At 41.2% G+C, this 20,487-nt stretch overlaps 1 protein-coding gene across 2 annotated transcripts; it reads right to left on the reverse strand.

Annotated features, from left to right (window-relative positions):
* Positions 1-1,197: 1,197 nt before the first annotated feature.
* LOC139400339 (uncharacterized) lies at positions 1,198-12,278 on the reverse strand. 2 transcript variants are annotated; one of them, XM_071145305.1, is made up of 5 exons: positions 12,131-12,278; positions 10,978-11,310; positions 7,311-7,444; positions 5,923-6,001; positions 1,198-1,839 (listed from the first exon to the last, which is right to left on the reverse strand). In XM_071145305.1, exons 1-5 carry the CDS (start codon positions 12,195-12,197, stop codon positions 1,823-1,825), a joined length of 630 nt encoding a protein of 209 aa, XP_071001406.1. In that variant the 5' UTR covers positions 12,198-12,278; the 3' UTR covers positions 1,198-1,822. The 2 variants fall into 2 exon arrangements, with proteins under 2 accessions (XP_071001406.1, XP_071001407.1); XM_071145306.1 differs by having other exon boundaries at positions 1,598-1,839; positions 10,978-11,306; positions 12,131-12,218.
* Positions 12,279-20,487: the final 8,209 nt, after the last annotated feature.

Consider the following 20,487-nt stretch of genomic DNA (forward strand, 5'->3'; position numbering starts at 1 on the left):
GACCACCCTTGGCGGGTAATGGGTCACTCGTTCATCTCTCCGTACCTGTTTTTATTAATCACCCAACTTCTTGCAAATTCTTTAAATAATAATCCTGTACAATGTATTTCCATAGCTGGTAAAGAAATGATTATAAGCCAGCTGGCTGATGATACTACTTTTTCTGAAAGACACTAACCAAATTCCCATATCGATCAATGTGATACAATCCTTTTCCAAAGCATCTGGTCTATATCTTAACATTAATAAATGTGAACTCATGGCCGTCATAGATTGTGTGACACCTTCATAGTATGGTATTGCAGTAAAAGAAGAACTTACATATTTAGGCAGAACCATTACAAAGGATCAGAAGTATAGAGGCTTACTAAATTGTAACCTTCTTATTAAAAAAACCCAGAAGAAACTAAATCAATGGCTACAGAGGGACTTATCTTCAAAAGGTAGAGTCCTAATAACCAAGGCTGAAGGTATCTCTAGACTAACATATGGTGCTCTATCTTTATATCTAGACAGTAAAATAAGGAGATAGACCAGATGCTTAACAACTTTCTGTGGAGAAACCGTACCCATTACATTAGGAAAACTGTTGTAATGAACACTTATGAGAATGGTGGACTGAATTTTCTGGACTTTACTACTTTAAATAATACTTTTAAGATCAATTGGATAAAACAATTCCTAAGAAGACCCACTTCTATCTGGAATTGTATTCCTCATCATGTCTTCTCTACTTTTGGTGGCCTTAACTTCATATTGGTTTGGAATTATAATATTGACAAAGTTCCAGTGAAACTTTCTGCTTTTCATCGGCAGGTTCTTGTCATGGTCCTCAATTTATAAACACAATTCTTCTCCACACAGATATTATATATGGAATAATCGGGATATTTTGTATAAAAATACTTCTTTGTTTTTAGAATATTGGTTCCGAAGTAATATCCTATTGGTGAGCCAACTGGTAAATGCAGAGGGTCTTTTACTCAGTTATAAGGAATTCTTATCACTTTACAAGGTCCCTGTAACACCTAAAGATTTTGCAATTGTTTTAGATGCCATTCCCTCAGGTGAACGTGTCAAGACCTGACCCTCAGAGCCTACCTTCTATTGACCCTGTTGACTCATCAGTAGGAAAGATTTGTTTCTCTTTTGGTCCATTCAACAACAGCGCAATATAAACCTTGTTTCAGCAGGATACCTTATGTCATGCCTTATTGGAATGGATTTATTTTAACAAGACATTTATGAGACAATACAGATGTTTACCTGGACTAAAACATCTCTTCAGGGTTTCCTTATTACAAGCATGGCCTAGTCAAACTATGTTCAAGACATGTTTCATTCTACACAACCACTACTATATAAAAAAGATATAAAACCAATTTTCTGAAACCGACAACAGAAAATGAAGTTGAATAACAAACCAGTCTTATTCTCAAACAGTGAACGGGTGGAAAATAGCTTTTCTTGATCTCTGAATAAGTGAACCAACAAGTCACCAAAACAATGGACTTTTTAAGAGCTGGATCTTGCAGCGTTTATAAGCAGCACACCTTGTATGAATGTTACTCAAATCTGAGTTGTTTTAGCGGAGGTTGTTTATGTACAAAACAGGAAGGAAACAAAGGCAAGAATGAAAACACTAGACATCAACAGTTATGTAGAACTGTGAGCAGGACGTCTTCCACATGGTATTGGTTCTGTGGTGGAAAATGGGACAAGCTGCAAAGCAGCCATCTGGGGGTGGAGGAAGATGTGGGGGAGTACTTGACATGCTAGTAGAGGCCCTCCTGTCTGTTGCTGGAAAACGTTGATCGTATCTTCATCCTCCATTTCCAACTGTCAGGAAAAAGGGAGGAAATTAAGACAATTGTATATAGCTATTAGCTGTGAATGGAAAGCTTTCGTTAGAAGCCATTTTGCATTTAACATTCTTTCGGCATGCACAAATGTTCATTGGTATTCTCAAAACAGGGAGGAATGCATATTATACAACGGGTGGGTCTAATCCTGAATGTTGATTGGTTAAAAGCGTATTCCAGCCGGGGTCTATTCCACAATGCCCATTTACTCAGTTTCATCTGACTGTGCAATCCACTGTCTCATCAGCCCAGCCATAAACTTGATCTCCACTATAAAAAGCATCCGGACATTATCTCACATTTCTTTTTTAACAGCGGAGATTTGTATAAACCTTGATGTACGTGTAGGGGTCAGGAGTCAAACGAGAGAGCGAGGCAGGCAGTGTTTCTCAGCCAGTCGAAATTATGAATATTGGGATATATACAAAGAAAAATACATTGAAAAAAGGTCAAACGAAATGAAGTGCAGCTAGTTTGCAGTCTTTCCAGCTTCAGTTTGAAGTTATTGTGTTAGCTGTTGTCATGACGTTGCCCTCTTTGGGTACAGCAAGCCCCATCCCCCTCTCCCTGCCTCTCCCTGCCTCCTACAACTAGGCTGCCGTGGTCAGAGAGAGGTCGTAAATTCCTGAGGAGAGGATCTCCTCATGGCCACACAGTATAGAGATAGAGTGGAGTTTCATAGAGAACAAAGGAATTTCTTCCACCTCACAGAACTTGAGGTCCAAACAACATTTACGTTCCGGAGAAGGTATAAAAGATCGGTGAAGAATCCAGCTACGAACTGGTCCGTTTGTTACAACTTGGGAAGCTCAAGAGAGACGGTGTGGCCACATTACCATAACACTGTTTATATAATAGCCTCAGATATGAGGTTTACATCTAATTGTTGTATAAGATGAATGAGTGAGGATGATACTGTTTGTAAAATTGTGTAATATGATTGTGGACTGTTTAATGAAGACAAATACAATTCCCTTTTGATTTGAACTAAATCAGAGGACCGCCCATGAGCCCAGTTAGGGTCAGACATCCTGGGACAGGCCCTTTTCTGCAATTCCGAATAAAACCCCAACTTTGAGAAATTCTCACCAGACCATGTTTTTCTCCATTACGAGGGAACAAAGGTTGCAGACCATTGCTGAATCTTTTAACCATACCACGTGGTTAAACTCTTAGACTATCGATACCGACAGAATAAGAACAAGTCTTTGATATTAACTACTAGTCTGCAGCTAGGAATTCGGTATCATTTAACGCGAAGAATGACAACCGCCGACAACATGAATGAATGTTGCTCTGAACTATCCCCTCTAACCACGACAGAGAGAGAGAAAGCGAGGGAGAGGAAGAAAACTCTCCAACAGAAACTAACTTTTCAAGAAAGATCCCGATGACACACTGAGCGTAAATATATATTTTGATTGCAATTGTTCCCAAATGAGTGAGCGTTCATGTGCAAAGGATTAGCATTGCAATTGTTATAATTAGCAACTTTGTAGTGTCTCATCTCAGTTTACCCCCACTTCCCCTTTTGTCCACCAAGCCGCGATACCGGTTTATCCCACTAGGGAAACTCCGTTATCATTTCTTGTGTTTATGCATTTCTGTGAATTACTTAGTTAGTAAATAAATGATTTAAGACCATTGATGTATGGATGACTCATAGAGAAGAGGGTTCGTGCAGATAACCAACAATTTACTACGTTTGGAATGAGACTAACGTGAGGTAAAGTAAATAATTAATTAATGTGAAGACTAATTGATCAGATATAAAATATCTTAAAGGTTATATTAGGAAATTATAACTTTGGAATCTGAATATTTTCCTTGGTGCCCCCGACTTCCTAGTTAATTACAGTTACATGATTAATCAGTTTGATCGCGTAATACTAATTACAGAGAATCTTTGATAAAAACTAAGTCTTCAATTTAATGATAGTAAAGACAACACTGTGTTGTTGGCTAGCTCCTCTGAGCACCACAACAGGGCCCTAACGAGAGAGCACATTTTCTATCCCAGGCGAAATCTCGCCTCATTAGCTCATTGTTATGGATGTATCCAAATAAATGTCACTGGAAAACAGGTTAATAATGCCTGCGAGACACCTGCGTGTAACTAGCATGTCGTCATACCAATGCCTTACACCCACACAGCTCGCATTGGAAAATAAATTTAGAAAACTATATTATTCAATTATTGCACCCACACTGCTTGCGAGCATCTGCGTTGTCAAGCTGTAAAATAGAAGTCAGTTCTATTTGTGATGCAGATTGCGCTGCAAGTCCTGCCTCTCCCATCTCCTCATTGGTTAATAGAAGCAGGTACCCATGTGCCATTTCCTCATTGGTTAATCCCATGTGGGTGACTGAAAGACGAACAAGGTCAGTGGTGGAAATGCACCTAATTTATGAAAGTTGCCAATCGCAATATAAAGTCCAGAGAAGCAAAAGCATGGAAGGAGAGATGACTAGAAACGATTCGGTTGACGGTTTTATGTGTGGATTAATTTTCAGAGTAGAGGACCTTGTGCATTTCAGGTAAATAACAACTCAATGTTTATATCCCAGGACAAATTAGCTAGCAACAGCAAGCTAGCTAAATAGGACAAATTAGCTAGCAAGTGCAAGCTAACTAGCTAAATTGCCATAAATGTTTCATGCTTTTCGACCGTTCCCCAAATTAATGTAATAGGTTCAGAGTTTGTTTGATATTTTAACCTGCGTGTCGTGAACGCGTTTGGTGTGGGGGGGACAAAATACATTTATGCACGCGCACAGCCGGTTTGGGTTCCGTGTTACTAACATCTGTGTGAAGCCTGCATGTTAATGAAAGTCATAAGGTGCATAGTTTATATTTATATTAAATCTCAACCATAAAATGTTAGAAACGTTCAGTTTTGACCGTGCAAGCCGACATTCCAAAGTAGCCTCCGAGTGTAGCCTAAGGCTTGTGTATTTCATGTTATCGCTCACGGCCTAGAAAAGATTATGTCCTATCTATAGGTAATCTGTCTTTCCCTCAACACCTCATGGCATGGTATGTTATCTTGCTATATACAGATCTAAATGTTGTTAACCAATCACAGACTGTGTTGTTACCAGTTCCCTGTAGCCTACAACAGACAACCAAAAACCAAGAGTTGTGTTCGTGGCTTTCAGTCAAATAGAGGAGTTCATAGGCTTTCCCAAATTGTTAAATTTAGTGTTAGTTAAGGGTTTAGGGTTCAGGGTAGGGACATCCTAAGGAATCCGGATAGCAGTGACCATTCATAGAGTAAGAGACGGGCACGGCATTTGAGAGCGTGTCAGGTGACATGAACGTGCCGTGAACTCGACGGCAGTTTGACGCCTTCAAAAAAAACTTGCCTCCATTAAACAGTCCGTTTATTCATGCCGGTATTTTATGGTGCTAGGAAGACGTTAGCTGACCTCGTAAGAGGTATCAGTAGCTTCACAAGGCTTAATTATGGCACGTTAAACCCCCCATACAGCTTAAAAAATGTAAACGCAGCTACTGTTGTTATTCTGTCTGCACTGTTTGACGGGACTGTAAGTTAGCCGTAGATGGCTAGCTAGCAACCAAGGGATAAGAACGTTGCCAGCCAGTATGGCAATGGTACATTTAGAAAGAAAAACTGGGTTGTGTCCATAGATACAGAACGACTGGGTCGTGTCTCTGGCAACCGAACGAACAACCAGTCAGCTTGGGTAGCAACCCTAGATGTGTCGGGACTATATTTTGTGGAAGGATGAAATAGTATGAATAAATACATTAAAATAATGTTTTTAATGCAAATATGTCAATCATTATTTGAATATGTTGGTAATCCGTATAAAAGCGATAATGCCCTCTAAGCCGGTGTTTGGAGGAGATATTGGCACGGTTTGCCGACCCTCGAGTTCTTCTCGGACCTAACAACACCCGTGCCATTATATCCTCCAAACATCAGCTCCTCTGGCATTATCACTTAAATGTATTATTGCTGGAATGGTGTTGTTCAAGCAAAATGGAGTGAATTGACATAATAAATCAGTTCCTCCCATAAGACTCCAGGCTTACCTGTGCAGGTGTGTGTCTCGTTTATTAGCTGTCCATCAAACTTGACTACTGTCACTTCTCTACTATGTGAATGAAAACACTGCAGAAAGGAAGGGATGAGGAGATAGGGAAGGGCATTACAATATTTCCACTCCATATCCACGTTGGCCGACATCATTTTTATCAGATAAAGGGAGAAACAACAGTATAGGGAGGGAAGTGGCTTCTACTCAACAAAGCCTGTAGAGCCTGGCCTACTTCCATGACTTCACTGGTCAAAGAGACACACAAGATCCATTATGGGTGGGCATGCACACAAGCACACACAGCATTGAGATTAGGCTACTCTTTCCTAAATAAAAATAGTTTCAAGCACTAGAAGAGTGGACAGTACAGAATCATAACATTTTACTCATTTAGCATGAGCTTTTATCCATAGCAATTAGGGTTAGGGCACCAACAGATTGTTCACCTAGTTGGCTCGGGGAGTCAAACCAGCAACCTTTCGGTTACTGGCCCAACGCTCGTAACCACTAGGCTATATGCCAAACAGCTGGGACACTGGAATAATGAGGAAGATGAAAAGGAAGATGATAATATGATGAAGACAACACAGCCCATAGCGCTCGTCTCCTGTCACAGACATTGTAGACTACATCTGACAGTGAACAGATCAAAGAGATACAAGTGTTGTGTTTTCTCTTCAATGAGTTTCCTTGTCCTCAATGGATAATATCTGCTGTCATCTTTCATCAACCCCTGTATTCCCATAGTTAGGGTCATGACTTTTTTCAGGTCAGGTCATTAGGGAAAAGTATGTGGGCCCATAGTCATAAAGCATCTCAGAGTTCAAGTTTATTAGTCATATACCTGTACACAAGACATACGTGGAGTACACAGTGCAAATACATGCTTAATTACAGGTTCACCTCTCGACAATAGAAAAGTAAATAAGTAAATAAGAGTACAAAAAAGAAAAGCTCGATGAATAAGAACGAGGATAAAAACGTTGCTAACATATATTACAAGGAGACACTCAAACAGATAGTTCTGGTCTTTTCAAAAACCTGGCACAAATTGGGATCTGGGGGAAGGGAATGGGTGGGGTATATGCAAATTAAATACTGTAGTATTTACTATAGTTAAAGTCTGGCGTGTTTGCGGACTGTAGTGTTTTTGAGGACTATTCTGTAGTATTTAAGTGTTTTTTTTGTGATGATAATACTTTAGAATTTACTATAGTATTCTACAACATTATATAGTAAGTACTACACATGATTGAGGAATACTACAATGTGTAGTATAGTATATTACAGTTTACTACAGAATTCTATACTAAGTACTGTAGTATTCTATAATAAACTTCATTATTTTTCATGTGGGCACACACACTTTACTGTAGTACTTACCCTGGGGATGACCCAGATGAAGAGGATGAGCAGACTCAGGAGAAGCACAGAGCCAGCAGTGACAGCTGAGACCAGGACCAGATACCAGGACATTCCTAGCCCTGAGGATGCATCATTCTGGTCACACTCCTCATCTGTGGCACAGCAACACACCAGGGTAGCACACATTTTTCAATTCAGTTCAGTACATATCATAAAAATATCCCCAGGTGCAATTCGTTATAAAAGAGATGTTGAAGAATCCAATACAACTCAGCAAACTGACCAATTTAAACGTGTTTAGAAGTTACAGCATCGTAGCTCAAGTTAGGATTAGTTCCTATGAGACTGCGCCACTCAGAGCTCACATTAAGACAATGGTCCTGAATCGTTCCCTAACCCTCTTGACCCTAACCAATGTTCCCTCTGAGCTCCCCTCGGACTGCCACACAGATTAAATATCAGCACACACAGAGAAGCACAAGATTGAACTTCATTCAACTTTCTAGAGTTTTCCCCTTAAGTTAACACTAACAACGCTTCGCTCTACTGTGGTAATTGTGCTCGAATCAACGCAATTTTAGCCACTTTCAATGATTTGAAACAAACTGAACTATGCAAGACTTTGAATGCAAAACTAACGCCGCTAAACTTACCCTAGTAAAACTGACTATCCTACCGATCCTCGACTTCGGCGATGTCATCTACAAAATAGCTTCCAATACTCTACTCAGCAAACTGGATGCAGTTTATCAGTGCCATCCGTTTTGTTACTAAAGCACCTTATACCACCCACCACTGCGACCTGTATGCTCTAGTCGGCTGGTCCTCGCTACATATTCGTCGCCAGACCCACTGGCTCCAGGTCATCTACAAGTCCATGCTAGGTAAAGCTCCGCCTTATCTCAGTTCACTGATCACGATGGCAGCACGTGCTCCAGCAGGTGTATCTCACTGATCATCCCTAAAGCTAACACCTCATTTGGCCGCCTTTCCTTCCAGTTCTCTGCTGCCTGTGACTGGAACGAATCGCAAAAATCGCTGAAGTTGGAGACTTTTATCTCCCTCACCAACTTTAAACATCTGCTGTCTGAGCAGCTAACCGATCGCTGCACCTGTACATAGTCCATCGGTAAATAGCCCACCCAATTTACCTACCTCATCCCCATACTGTTTTATTGATTTATTTTTCTGCTCTTTTGCACACCAGTATCTCTACCTGCACATGACCATTTGATCATTTATCACTCCAGTGTTAATCTGCTAAATTGTAATTATTCGCCTACCTTCTCATGCCTTTTGCACACAATGTATATAGACTCTTTTTCTTTTTTCTACTGTATTATTGACTTGTTAATTGTTTACTCCATGTGTAACTCTGTGTTGTTGTCTGTTCACACTGCTATGCTTTATCTTGGCCAGGTCGCAGTTGTAAATGAGAAGTTGTTCTTAACTAGCCTACCTGGTTAAATAAAGGTTAAATAATTTTTTTTTAAAGAGTTTATTGTAGGCAGTGCACATCGAAGTAGGATTCTATTGAATTGACATGCACGACTCAGGCCTGTAGTCTACATAGAACGGTGCGCCATAACCAATCAGAGTTGCAGTAGGCCTATATGCAAATAGCCATTGCCATATACGGATCTGTGCCATTCACTTTGAACAGGACAGCATGAGCAGTCCTGAGTAGATGCACTTGTTTTGAGATCAAAGCGAGAGCTGCATGTAGCCAGCCACCTGTGCACATTTGTTCATATTCTTTGCTAGTGAGTTATTAGCCTAGTTATGGCTAATTTCTAGTCAACAATGGGGGAGTGGTTGCTTCCTACAAGAGCACAAAATGTGTGCTACATCTTTGAAAAACAAGTCAGGTAAAGAGCTTTTTTATGTCTTAAAGGGGCAGCACAGATAGAACAATGATACAGATATTTAAAGCATTCCCTTGGCGTTTCCTCTCACTACCAAATATGGTAGTGAGAGGAAGCCAACTGGCCCGCAGTGGGTAAAGATGGATTTTGGCTGACATGCTGCACATTCTCTTATCGATGAAACATTTGATTTCAATACAGTTTTCAATTCCCAAAACTAGAATGTTTTAAACAGAGCGGACTAAGTTTTGTAGACCTTACCCTTTGCAAAAGTGTTTATTTTTAAATTGCATTGTTTAGAAGGAGTGCATAGGTGAATTGAGTTACTGCACACGCGCACTTCACAGAGTAGCCGTTCCCTAACGGAAATATGCAGATTTATGCTAGAACGCACCAATAGGATCTCGCTAGCTTGTGCTTGGCTCTGCCCACCTCCGTGTCTGTTCTGCCCACTATGACTCATTTGTTCCCAATGGAAACGATAGGCTGTGGTCCATCTTGGTTAAATAAATATCTTTGGTGGCAGTGTTGTATTTTGAGACAGTGTTGAATAAGCTAAGTAGCCAATAGGCAGAGGGTAGCATTTGTCTGATTCTCTGTAGTAATGGTATAGGAATAATAATGAATTGTATTTTGTAAAATGGTTTCTTGCATCAAACACAACATACTTAGTCACCTCCATGTCTGAAGGACAAGTGAATACAGGTTAATGTCAAGCCCTGCATGTTTTTTAATTCAAAAGTCTCATAGAATGTAGGCCTACATTGAACACCACACATTTGCTGTTACTGTAGGCTGAATGATAGAACAGCTATTTCCATATGAAATGTTATGGGATGCATTTTTCTCCATTGTCTTTGATGGTAGGCCTACATTATAATTAAATAGCCACAGTAGCCTACTTGGCCACTGTTAAAACTGTACCTTAAAGTGGGTACAGCCTCAGTGATCACAGTAAACGCGAGCCAGAATCTTTTTTTTTTAACCTTTATTTAACTAGGCAAGTCAATTAAGAATAAATTCTTATTTACAATGACGGCCTACCCCATCCAAACTCGGACAACGCTAGGCCAATTGTGCACCGCCCTATGGGACTCCCAATCACAGCCGGATGTGATGCAGCCTGGATTCGAGATACAGTGCCTTAGACCACCGCGCCACTCGGGTTGCACATCATTTTTACAATGTTCAAATCTGCGCCAGGCAAATCTGAAATGTACTCAGTGCCAGAAAAAAATAAAGGAACATTGACCCTATTACCATTGACCCTATTGACCCTATTACCCTTCAATATTTGCAGATCTGAAGGATCTGGATAGGTATTACCCGGAGAGGAGCTTCCAACATACAGATCTGTATATTTTACTATAAGTATTTATATATTTCTGCAACCAGCCCTGTTTACATGTATATCCACCTATCACATCTAAACTGACACTTACACACACACACACTCACCACTTATGCTGCTGCCAGCATACTGTTTACCATTATTATTATTTTTTTATCCTGCTACTAGTCACTTTCTCCTAATCTCTGCCTGTGTACATATCTACCTCAATACTCCTGTATCCCTGTACATTGTACAACTGGTACTGACCCTGTATTTACTGTAGCTTCCTATCTTAATTCTCATGTTTTTCAATTTTCTTATTAGTTATACTATTTTGATATTGAATGCTGCACTGTAGGGTAAGGCTTGCAAGTTAAGCATTTCACTGTGCTTGAGCATATGACCACAAAAAACTTGAACATTGAAGGGTGCAGTAAGTGCCAAATGGAAGGTTAGGGAACGAATCAGGACTGGCTGAGACACTCACCATTCACCACCAGCAAAACAGCTCCTTCCCCCTCAGTCTTCTCAATCTTGTTTTTCTTATAAACACTGTACACACACCAGAAGGCCCCAGAGTCTTCTATGGTCAGGTTTGTGATGGTGATGTCCATTTTGTTGAGTCTTCCGTTAGTCGTCAATCTGAGTTTGAACCTCTCGTGGAGGGTTAATTTTTCTGTTTCCTGGTGAAAGTAGAGGACTGGAATCTCTTTTGTTAGGCGCATGTACACACTCAGGTTATCTTGGTCTGGCAGAGAGGTGCTGCAGTGGATGGTCATAGTGTCTCCCTCCTGCTTTCGGACCAGCAGTCCCTTGCTGCCTTTCATGAGCAGATGGGAGAATGAAAAAAATAACACCATACAGTACCAGTCAAAAGTTGACACACCTACTTATTCCAGGGTTTTTCTTTATTTTTACTATTTTCTACATTGTAGAATAATAGTGAAGACATCAAAACTATGAAATAAAACATATGGAATCATATAGTAACCAAAAAAGTGTTAAACAATTCAAAATATATTTTATATGTGAGAATCTTCAAAGTACGTGTTATTTCATAGTTTTGATGTCTTCACTATTATTCTACAGTGTTGAAAATAATAAAAATAAAGAAAAACCCTGGAATGAGTAGGTGTGTCCAAACTTTTGACTGGTCCTGTATGTGTCAGATGTTTGTTCTTTAAAGATAAACCAACACCAACCAGTTAAGGAGATCTTCACTACCTAAAACTAGTTTCACACAAGTCTGGGTCTATTTTGGGATTATGAATACAAGGAACCATATACTACTCTACCCTCATTTGAATATTGCACTTGAAAAATTAATTACTTAAACAACCTCTTTTGTACATCTATGATATTGCAACTCTATAGATTACAGTGGACTCCTGAAAAAGGCAATGTCTTGGGACTGTCATGCCAGAGCATGCAGTTATCAGGAGCAAGCTATTGAAAATCATGTCATTGAAATGTGACTGGAAAACTGTATTGTACTTAAAGAATTCACATTTATTCAAAGAGCACTTATCAAGAGTCGAATGTACATAATATATTTTAAAGTGTAAAACTGACTAGATTAAATGTTAAATCAAAAACTTTCCATCACCTCCCAATGGAAAATTTAAATAAACACCACTCACCTTTCTCAGCCAGGGTGCTGCAAAGGAGACAGAGGAAGATTGCACAACACAGACAGAATGCAGACATCGTGCTAAAACAACATGAGCTTCACATCACAACTAAACTGAGCCTTCAAATAACAGGAAATATATAGTATGTCTATACCACAGTGGTGTCTACTCTAGAACCTCTCCACCAATAGGAACACGAAGTAGGCCTACTTTACGCTTAGGTTCTGAACAAATGAGGTAGGCCTAATAAACCAAAATAAAATGACAAAATAACATACAGAGAATCAAGACCTGAACTTCTTTCAGGTGCAATTGTGGGTGTCAGTATGTGACAGAATCCTAGGTTAGGAATAAATTAGGTTAAACAACAAAACACAATTATTTGACTAACTTTTACTTCACTACAATCGAAATCAAAATATGTACGTTTTACTCCATACATTTTCCCTGACACCTGTGGAGGAAATTAATATTCATGACATACTACAGTCGTGGCCAAAAGTTTTGAGAATGACAAATATTCATTTTCACAAAGTCTGCTGCCTCAGTTTGTATGATGGCAATTTGCATATACTCCAGAATGTTATGAAGAGTGATCAGATGAATTGCAATTAACTGCAAAGTCCCTCTTTTCCATGCAAATGAACTGAATCCCCAAAAACATTTCCACTGCATTTCAGCCCTGCCACAAAAGGACCAGCTGACATCATGTCAGTGATTCTCTCGTTAACACAGGTGTGAGTGTTGACGAGGACAAGCCTGGAGATCCCTCTGTCATGCTGATTGAGTTTGTATGACAGATTTGAAGCTTCAAAAGAAGGGTGGTGCTTGGAATCATCGTTCTTCCTCTGTCAACCACGGTTACCTGCAAGGAAACACGTGCCGTCATCATTGCTTTGCACAAAAAGGACTTCACAGCCAAGGATATTGCTGCCAGTAAGATTGCACCTAAATCCACCATTTATCAGATCATCAAGAACTTTAAGGAGAGCAGTTCAATTGTTGTGAAGAAGGCTTCAGGGCGCACAAGAAAGTACAGCAAGCTCCAGGACCGTCTCCTAAAGTTGATTTAGCTGCGGGATCGTGTCACCACCACTACAGAGCTTGCGCAGGAATGACAGCAGGCAGGTGTGAGTGCATCTGCACGCACAGTGAGGCGAATACTTTTGGAGGATGGCCTGGTGTCAAGAAGGGCAGCAAAGAAGCCACTTCTCTCCAGGAAAAACATCAGGGACAGACTGATATTCTGGAAAAGGTACAATGATTGGACTGCTGAGGACTGGGGTCCTTTTCTCTGATGAATCCCCCAAGCAGCTGATTGGTCGACTCCACGGCTAATTGGAGCTGACCCAGCCCCCTCGTCAAGTTACAGCTGTATCCGATTACACTCCTTCTGAAGCTATAAAAAAGCCAGTGTTCTGTTCAGAAGGGAGATCATTGCAGAGATATAGATTGCAGAAAGATCATTACTGAGAGAGGAGGCTGATGGCTGAGGGTGATATACTGTTGGTTGTTCTCAGAGGGAGATGATTAGTCTGTCCTGTATTGGTTGAGTGAGAGAGCTGATTGGTTATATCTGTGTGTCAATAGGACGCAGTGTTTTGGTTATTGAAATTGTTTGTGTTATTCTGTTTCATTTGTTTCCAGGGGGAAAGGGGAAGGCACCTAGGGAGTGCTTAGGCAAGAGGCCCACGTGCATACATATTCCCGTAGTATATTCACTGTCTAGGCACACTAGGTAAGACCTGGGAGGACCACCCCCTGTATTTTGGTTAGGGCACCAGGTGGTGCCATATTAGGTAAATAATGTTTGGGAAGGTAAGATAGTTAATCTCAAAGCCTCCTCTTCTAACTTTCTTTGCTTTGGTTCCGTCCAGCCACTTTTCCCCATATTACCGTGTGACGGAATACATTTCTTGTAAACGGTACCACTCTCTGCCTTTGTCATCCTTACTCGCACCTACAGTCACATACCTCTTTCACTTCACGGGGATTTGAGTTGTAGCAGGGTATTGCGTTCCCTCTTCATAGAGGCGTGCGTAACAGTGACGAACAATGCCTTTTCCAGCACGAAGGAGCACTTTGCCATAAGGCAGAAGTGATAACTAAGTGGCTTGGGGAACAAAACATCAATATTTTGGGTCCATGGCCAGGAAACTCCCCAGACCTTAATCCCATTGAGAACTTGTGGTCAATCCTCAAGAGGCGGGTGGACAAAAAATACATATATCTGACAAACTCCAAGCATTGATTATGCAAGAATGGGCTGCCATCAGTCAGGATGTGGCCCAGAAGTTAATTGACAGCATGCCAGGGCGGATTGCAGAGGTCTTGAAAAAGAAGGTTCAACACTGCAAATATTGACTCTTTGCATCAACTTCATGTAATTGTCAATAAAAGCCTTTGACACTTATGAAATGCTTGTAATTAGATTTCATAATTCCATAGTAACATCTGACAAAAATATCTAAAGACATTTGTGTCATTCTCAAAACGTTTGGCCACGACTATACTGTTTAATTAGACATAGAATTCAGTTTTTTACTTAAAGATTGTCCATTGTTAAATGCTTGTATTTTTTCTAACCCGATACAAAGTTGTCTTTGTGTGACTTGGTCATAAGACTGGGTGATTTCGTAAGATCCGTTTGGGTGCGACCGCAGCATGTGACACATCCCGTTTTTTTTTGCAGGAACTCAGCTGTATGGGAAGTTGCAGGAAGGAGCACATTATAGTGTGAACTGTGACGAACGCAGTTACAGTATATGGTTGAGCCCTTGTGCTATCAACCTCAGGCTATCTCCTTTTAGACACTATGCTCCGCCCATTTCCACCCATCTGCTAAACTGCCACGAAGATAGAGGTTGCATTTTCTATAAAAGCTGAGAGCCAATGCTATTCGTTGGGCTTTCTGATTACGCACTGTTGAGTGATTGTCATTTATTGCTTCATTTTTGCAAATCTTATAATAGTTGTTTGAAAGAATCTGCAGTCTCTCTTCCTATAGAATGTCTACCACACACCCAAAAGTACTTGTTAAATTTCGAATGCTTAGCAGGAGAGGGGCACCTGCCAGTAGCCACTGCGGAGGTCTAGTGAGGAGAACCAGGAGGACCCCCTAACCAGGTCCAGTTACTCATCGATACGTGGTATGGGGTATGAGTCCTTCCTGGTTTCCTCATTCACAGAACCTCAGCTTGCCCCCCTTCTTCAGAAACATGATGACTGGCGCCACCCAGGGGCTGTCTGGGGGCTCGATGAAGTCTGCCCGCTGCATCTCCCACACAGCCTTGTCTGCCGCCTCCTGGCGTGCCAGCGGGATACGGCGGGGAAGCATCTTGACGTGCCGAGCATCACCTGTGTCGATCTCATGCTGCACCAGATGAGTCTGACCCACCTCTTCCTCACTCAGCGCAAAGCTGTCTCTGAATTCAAACAGCAACTGCCACAACCGTTCCTGCTGCTCTGGGTCAAGACCTACACAGTTCCTCCCCCATATCTCCCTAACTGCAGACAGTGTCCTCTCCTCTCCCATCTGGGGTAGCTGGGCTGGGGGGGGCGAGGGGGCTCACAGAGGACCCTGGGGGGGGGGGGGGGGGGCGAGGCCCGGGCTCACATAGGACCCTGGGACCAGGGCGTGTGTTTCGTACCGCCTGTCCGTCAACCCCTTCAGTCCGCCCACCAGAATCCGCGCGAAGCACAGTCGATTTCCGTGCTTATAAACCCAGGGTCATTACACTACTCCCTCCTTTCAAAGAACTCGTCTTCGCGCTAGCTTGCGACTCTACGTCTTACAGGAACTCGCTCACCGGTGTGGGATTCTGTGTTTTACATTATAGCCATTACCATATATATGATTAAATATTATCGGATGTTGGCTGTGTGAGGTATCTGCATTTGTGCACTTGAGCATCATCATGAGATTGAACAACTGCTTGCTACATCTGCTTTGCCTGTTTGTGTGTGTGACAATATTGAGCAACATGGTATGACTTGCTGCATGTTACAAAGTTGTGGTTAATCAGGCATAGGTCATCACGAGGCTTAACTGAGATGGAAAAATACTGAACAACACAATAGCAGGAACTGAGAAACTGTTACAACTAGAGTGTGGTACCAACACAGAGTTAATCTACACAACAGCAGATGTCGGACTCCAAGGAGCACCAAGAGGCTGGGACCAGCCTGAGTGCCTGCGATAGGCTGAGCAAGTTTAAACCACACTCAGCCTCTACTGTGATAGGACAATGGAGGGGTTGGAACTATTTCTATCACGGTATGAACACTATTGTTCTATACTTGCCAGTCAGTTCTCTGTTCTACCCTGCGTGGTGTTACAGTGAACCCGTATATACGAAAATTGCATTTGCCCTTTATTGCTTGAATTTAATTAAAGACAGATTCTGACTTTCATTCTTCCTGATACCGGATTCGAAAGACGCAGCCTCTGACCGGCCAAGCACACGCACTGTCGTGGATGCAAGGTCCGATCACTTCTGACACCAATGTAATGAAACAGCAGGGAGCAGGTCTCAAACCCTCAACCTTCTAGCCGGAGGTCCGGCGCGCTATCGACTGTGCCGCAAAAGCATGCTCTAGCGGCTCCGCGCTTATAAACCCAGGGCCGCTACAGTATATATGCCTAGCTAGAGAATTAATTAGCTAACTAACGTTAGCCTGCCTAGCTGGACATTCTGAAGAAGTAAGATGTTTTATTTCTACAATTTCCAAAAGGTAACCCAACAAAAACATATTTACTATATGTGTTTGTGCAGTCATGTGCATTAGTAGCACAATTTCTAGCTTTTTTCCATTTGTTTTTAGTTACACTTGTACGTAAAACTTCTCCATTGATGTTGTTTTATGTTTTCGCTGACTTTTATTAGCGGATGTACAATCGTCGCGAATTGAGTTATGGGGAGTTTCAGGCCCCGGAGTACACTCGCAAAGTTGACTCAAAACGAGGGCTGAGGGGCTTATGTTGCAAACTTTCCTTGCTTGGCTAATAATTTGGACCGCCCGCCAAGATGGAACAGGACCTAGAACTGTTCTGCCTGCTGCATGGGGACAGGGGAAGAAGATCATGTGATAGGCAGATTATCATGGCTCAAGGGCAGCGGGAGAGAGAGAGAAAGGCAACTGTGATGGTGAGATAACGCCCAGTAGACACAGACAGTGCAAATGTGGTGGAAATGTCAGTCAGCAAACAAGATCCTTTGCTGATACAAAGGTGGATGGATGTGGCTCACTGAACAATGTTTGTTTGACTTTAGATTCAAAAGCACGACAATAAATATATTTTCTACAATATATTGCGGAGACAAATGACAAAAAAGGCTAATCCACACATGTAGTTGGAGCATGTCCTACACACCTTTAGTTGTATTAACACAGCAATTAGATTGTTTGTTCTCAGATAATGTAATTGTGGCTGAATCTAGGCTAATCATTCTTAAATATCTTCAATAAAAGTATAGCCCTCTGTCCTGCATTATAGAAGACTGTAGACTGACTTTTATTAGCGGATGTACAATCATCGCAAATTGAATTATGGGGAGTTTCAGGCCCCGGAGTACACTCGAAAAGCTGACTAAAAACGAGGGTTGAGGGGCTTATGTTGCAAACTTTCTTAGCTTGGCTAATAATTTGGACCGCCCGCCAAAATGGCGACGGGGATTCCGTTAAGGGCATAAGGCGAGGGTGTCTGTTAAGTGTTTGGACCTAATACCATGTTGGTATGCGGCTTTATTAACGCAATTACATTTTTTCCCCATATTTTTTGCAAACTGATGCCAAAATTAATTGATGCCGAAATAACAAGCAAAACAATTTTTTAAAACCTTTTATTTAACTAGGCAATTCAGTTAAGAACAAATTCTTATTTACAAAGACGGCCTACCGGGGAACAGGGGGTTAACTGCCTTGTTCAGGGGCAGAAATACAGATTTTTACCTTGTCAAGCTTGGGGATTTGATCCAGCAACCTTTCGGTTACTGGCCCAACGCTCTAACCACTGCCGCCTCAAAGCCCCCCACGAAAATATATATAAATATAATTTTAAGCTAAAAGTGTGGTGCTTAAAACAGGTGGGAGTTGTCAGACATTGAATATCTTGTTAAGCATGGTCAAGTTAATAAATGCTGTGGATGATGCATTAACCCCCCAGACCAGTGGAGGCTGCTGAGGGGAGGATGACTCATAGTAATGTCTGGAATGGAGTAAATGGAATGGTATCAAACACATTGAAGACGTGGTTTCCAAGTGGTTGATACCACTCCATTGACTAAATTTCAGCCATTATTATGAGCCATTCTCCCCTCCGCAGCTTTTACTGGCTCAGACACACCAAAGATACAGTCCTTCCGAACTGAGCTGCAGGATAGGGAGGGAACTACTTAGGGGTCTGACAACTTGGATGGAAAATTACTGAAAATAATAGCTGACGATATTGACACCACTATATTGTGGATAAAGAGTTACCTGACAACAGAACACATATGGTGTTATTTAATGGAATCCTCTCCAACATAATCCAGTAGAATCAGGAATTCAATTTTTTTCAAAGCCAGTGTGTCTATGTATGAGAATGACTCACCACAAACACGTCAGTTACTACAGCGAGTGAAATTACTGCAACACTTAACAAAGAGCTGCAATTAGTTTTAGAACGGGTGGCAAGGAATAAGTTAGTCCTAAATATTTCAAAAACTAAAAGCATTGTATTTAAATATTGTAATAAATGTGGAAATTGAGCAAGTTGAGGTGACTAATCTGCTTGGAGTAATCCTGGATTGTAAACTGTCCATGGTCAAAACATGTTGATACAATAGTAGCTAAGATGGGGAGAAGTCTATCCATAATAAAGCTCTGCCTTGTTAACACTATCAACAAGGCAGGTCCTACAGGCCCTAGTTGTCACACCTGGACTAGTGTTCAGTCGTGTGGTCAGGTGCCACAAAGAGGGACCTTGGAAAATGACAATTGGCACAGAACAGGGCAGCACGACAAGCCCTTAAATGTACATGGAGAGTTAACATAAATAATGTAAATCTCTCGTGGCGCTAAGTGGAGGAGAGATCGACTTCATCACTACTTGTTTTTGTAAGAAGTGTTGACATGCTGAATGCACCAAGGCGTCTGTTTATACTACTGGCACACAGCTCGGACACCCATGCATACCCCACAAGACATGCCACCAAAGGTCTCTTTACAATCCAGAATAGACTATGGGAAGCACACAGTACTACATAGAACCATGGCTACATGGCTCTATTCCACATCAGGTAACAGATGCAAGCCGTAGAATCAGATTTCAAAAACAGGTAAAAATCCACATTATGGAAAAGTAGGGACTGTGAATACAGGCACAGACACACATGTACACATGGATTTTGTATTGTAGATAAAAGTGGCCTGAGGGAACACAATGTGTTGTGAAAAGTGGTATGAAATGTAATATTTTAAATTGTATATAACTGCCTTAATGTTCCTGGACCCCAGAAAGAGCAGCTGCTGCCTTGGCAGGAACTAAAGGAGATCTTTATTAAATACAAATACCATGAGCCCATTGGTGTTTTTATAACACAGCTACAGAGTTCAATGGCTGTGATGGGAGAAAACTGAGGATGGATCGACAACAATGGAGTGACTCCATAAATAACCTAATTGACAGTGAAAATATTACAACAATTATTGCATTGTGTTTGCACAAGGTGCTGAAGTAATACTGCAACAAAAAAATATCAAATACATTTTTAGACTTCGGGGCAAACCCAACACATCAGAGTAACTGACTCCTTATTTTCAAGCATAGAGGTGGCTGATTCATGGTGTGTATGCTTGACATCAGCACATACTGGGGAGTTTTTTGGGATAAAAAGAAGCAGGATAGAGCAAAGCACAGGTAAAATCCTAGAGGAAAACCTGCTTCACACCAGACACCGGTAGAGGAATTCACTGTTCCGTCAGACAATAATCTAAAACACAAAGCCTAATGTAAACTGTTGTTGCTTACCTAGAAGACAGTGAAGTTCCTGAGTGGCCAAGTTACAGTTCTGTACTTAGATCTGCTTAAATCTATGGCAAGACTTAAATTGCTGCCTAGCAAAGATACCCAACACCGTCACAGAGATTAAAGAAATTTGAAAATATGGACAAATATTGCACAAAACAGGTGTGCAAAGCTCTTATGAGACTTACCCAAGAATAAGTAACAGTATTTTAGTGATTCATTTTTCATTAATCTTTGAAAACAATATAATTTTTTACCCACTTTGACAGAGTATTTTATGTAATGATACCGACACACAGAACAAAACCACAGCCAGCTCTCTCCAGCCCTGCCTGCACTCCCCACCACCAAAACA

This window comes from Oncorhynchus clarkii, unplaced genomic scaffold (genome assembly GCF_045791955.1).
Source record: "Oncorhynchus clarkii lewisi isolate Uvic-CL-2024 unplaced genomic scaffold, UVic_Ocla_1.0 unplaced_contig_13389_pilon_pilon, whole genome shotgun sequence".
Classification (NCBI taxonomy): domain Eukaryota; kingdom Metazoa; phylum Chordata; class Actinopteri; order Salmoniformes; family Salmonidae; genus Oncorhynchus; species Oncorhynchus clarkii.

Bases quoted from the DNA above. Each gene is read 5' to 3' on its own strand.
- LOC139400339 (XM_071145305.1), bottom strand. From the start codon at position 12,197: ATGTCTGCATTCTGTCTGTGTTGTGCAATCTTCCTCTGTCTCCTTTGC. The intron at 11,311-12,130 runs GTGAGTGGTGTT...TGCTCATGAAAG, and splicing joins CAGCACCCTGGCTGAGAAAG to GCAGCAAGGGACTGCTGGTC. The intron at 6,002-7,310 runs GTAAGTACTACA...TCCTTTCTGCAG, and splicing joins TCATCTGGGTCATCCCCAGG to TGTTTTCATTCACATAGTAG.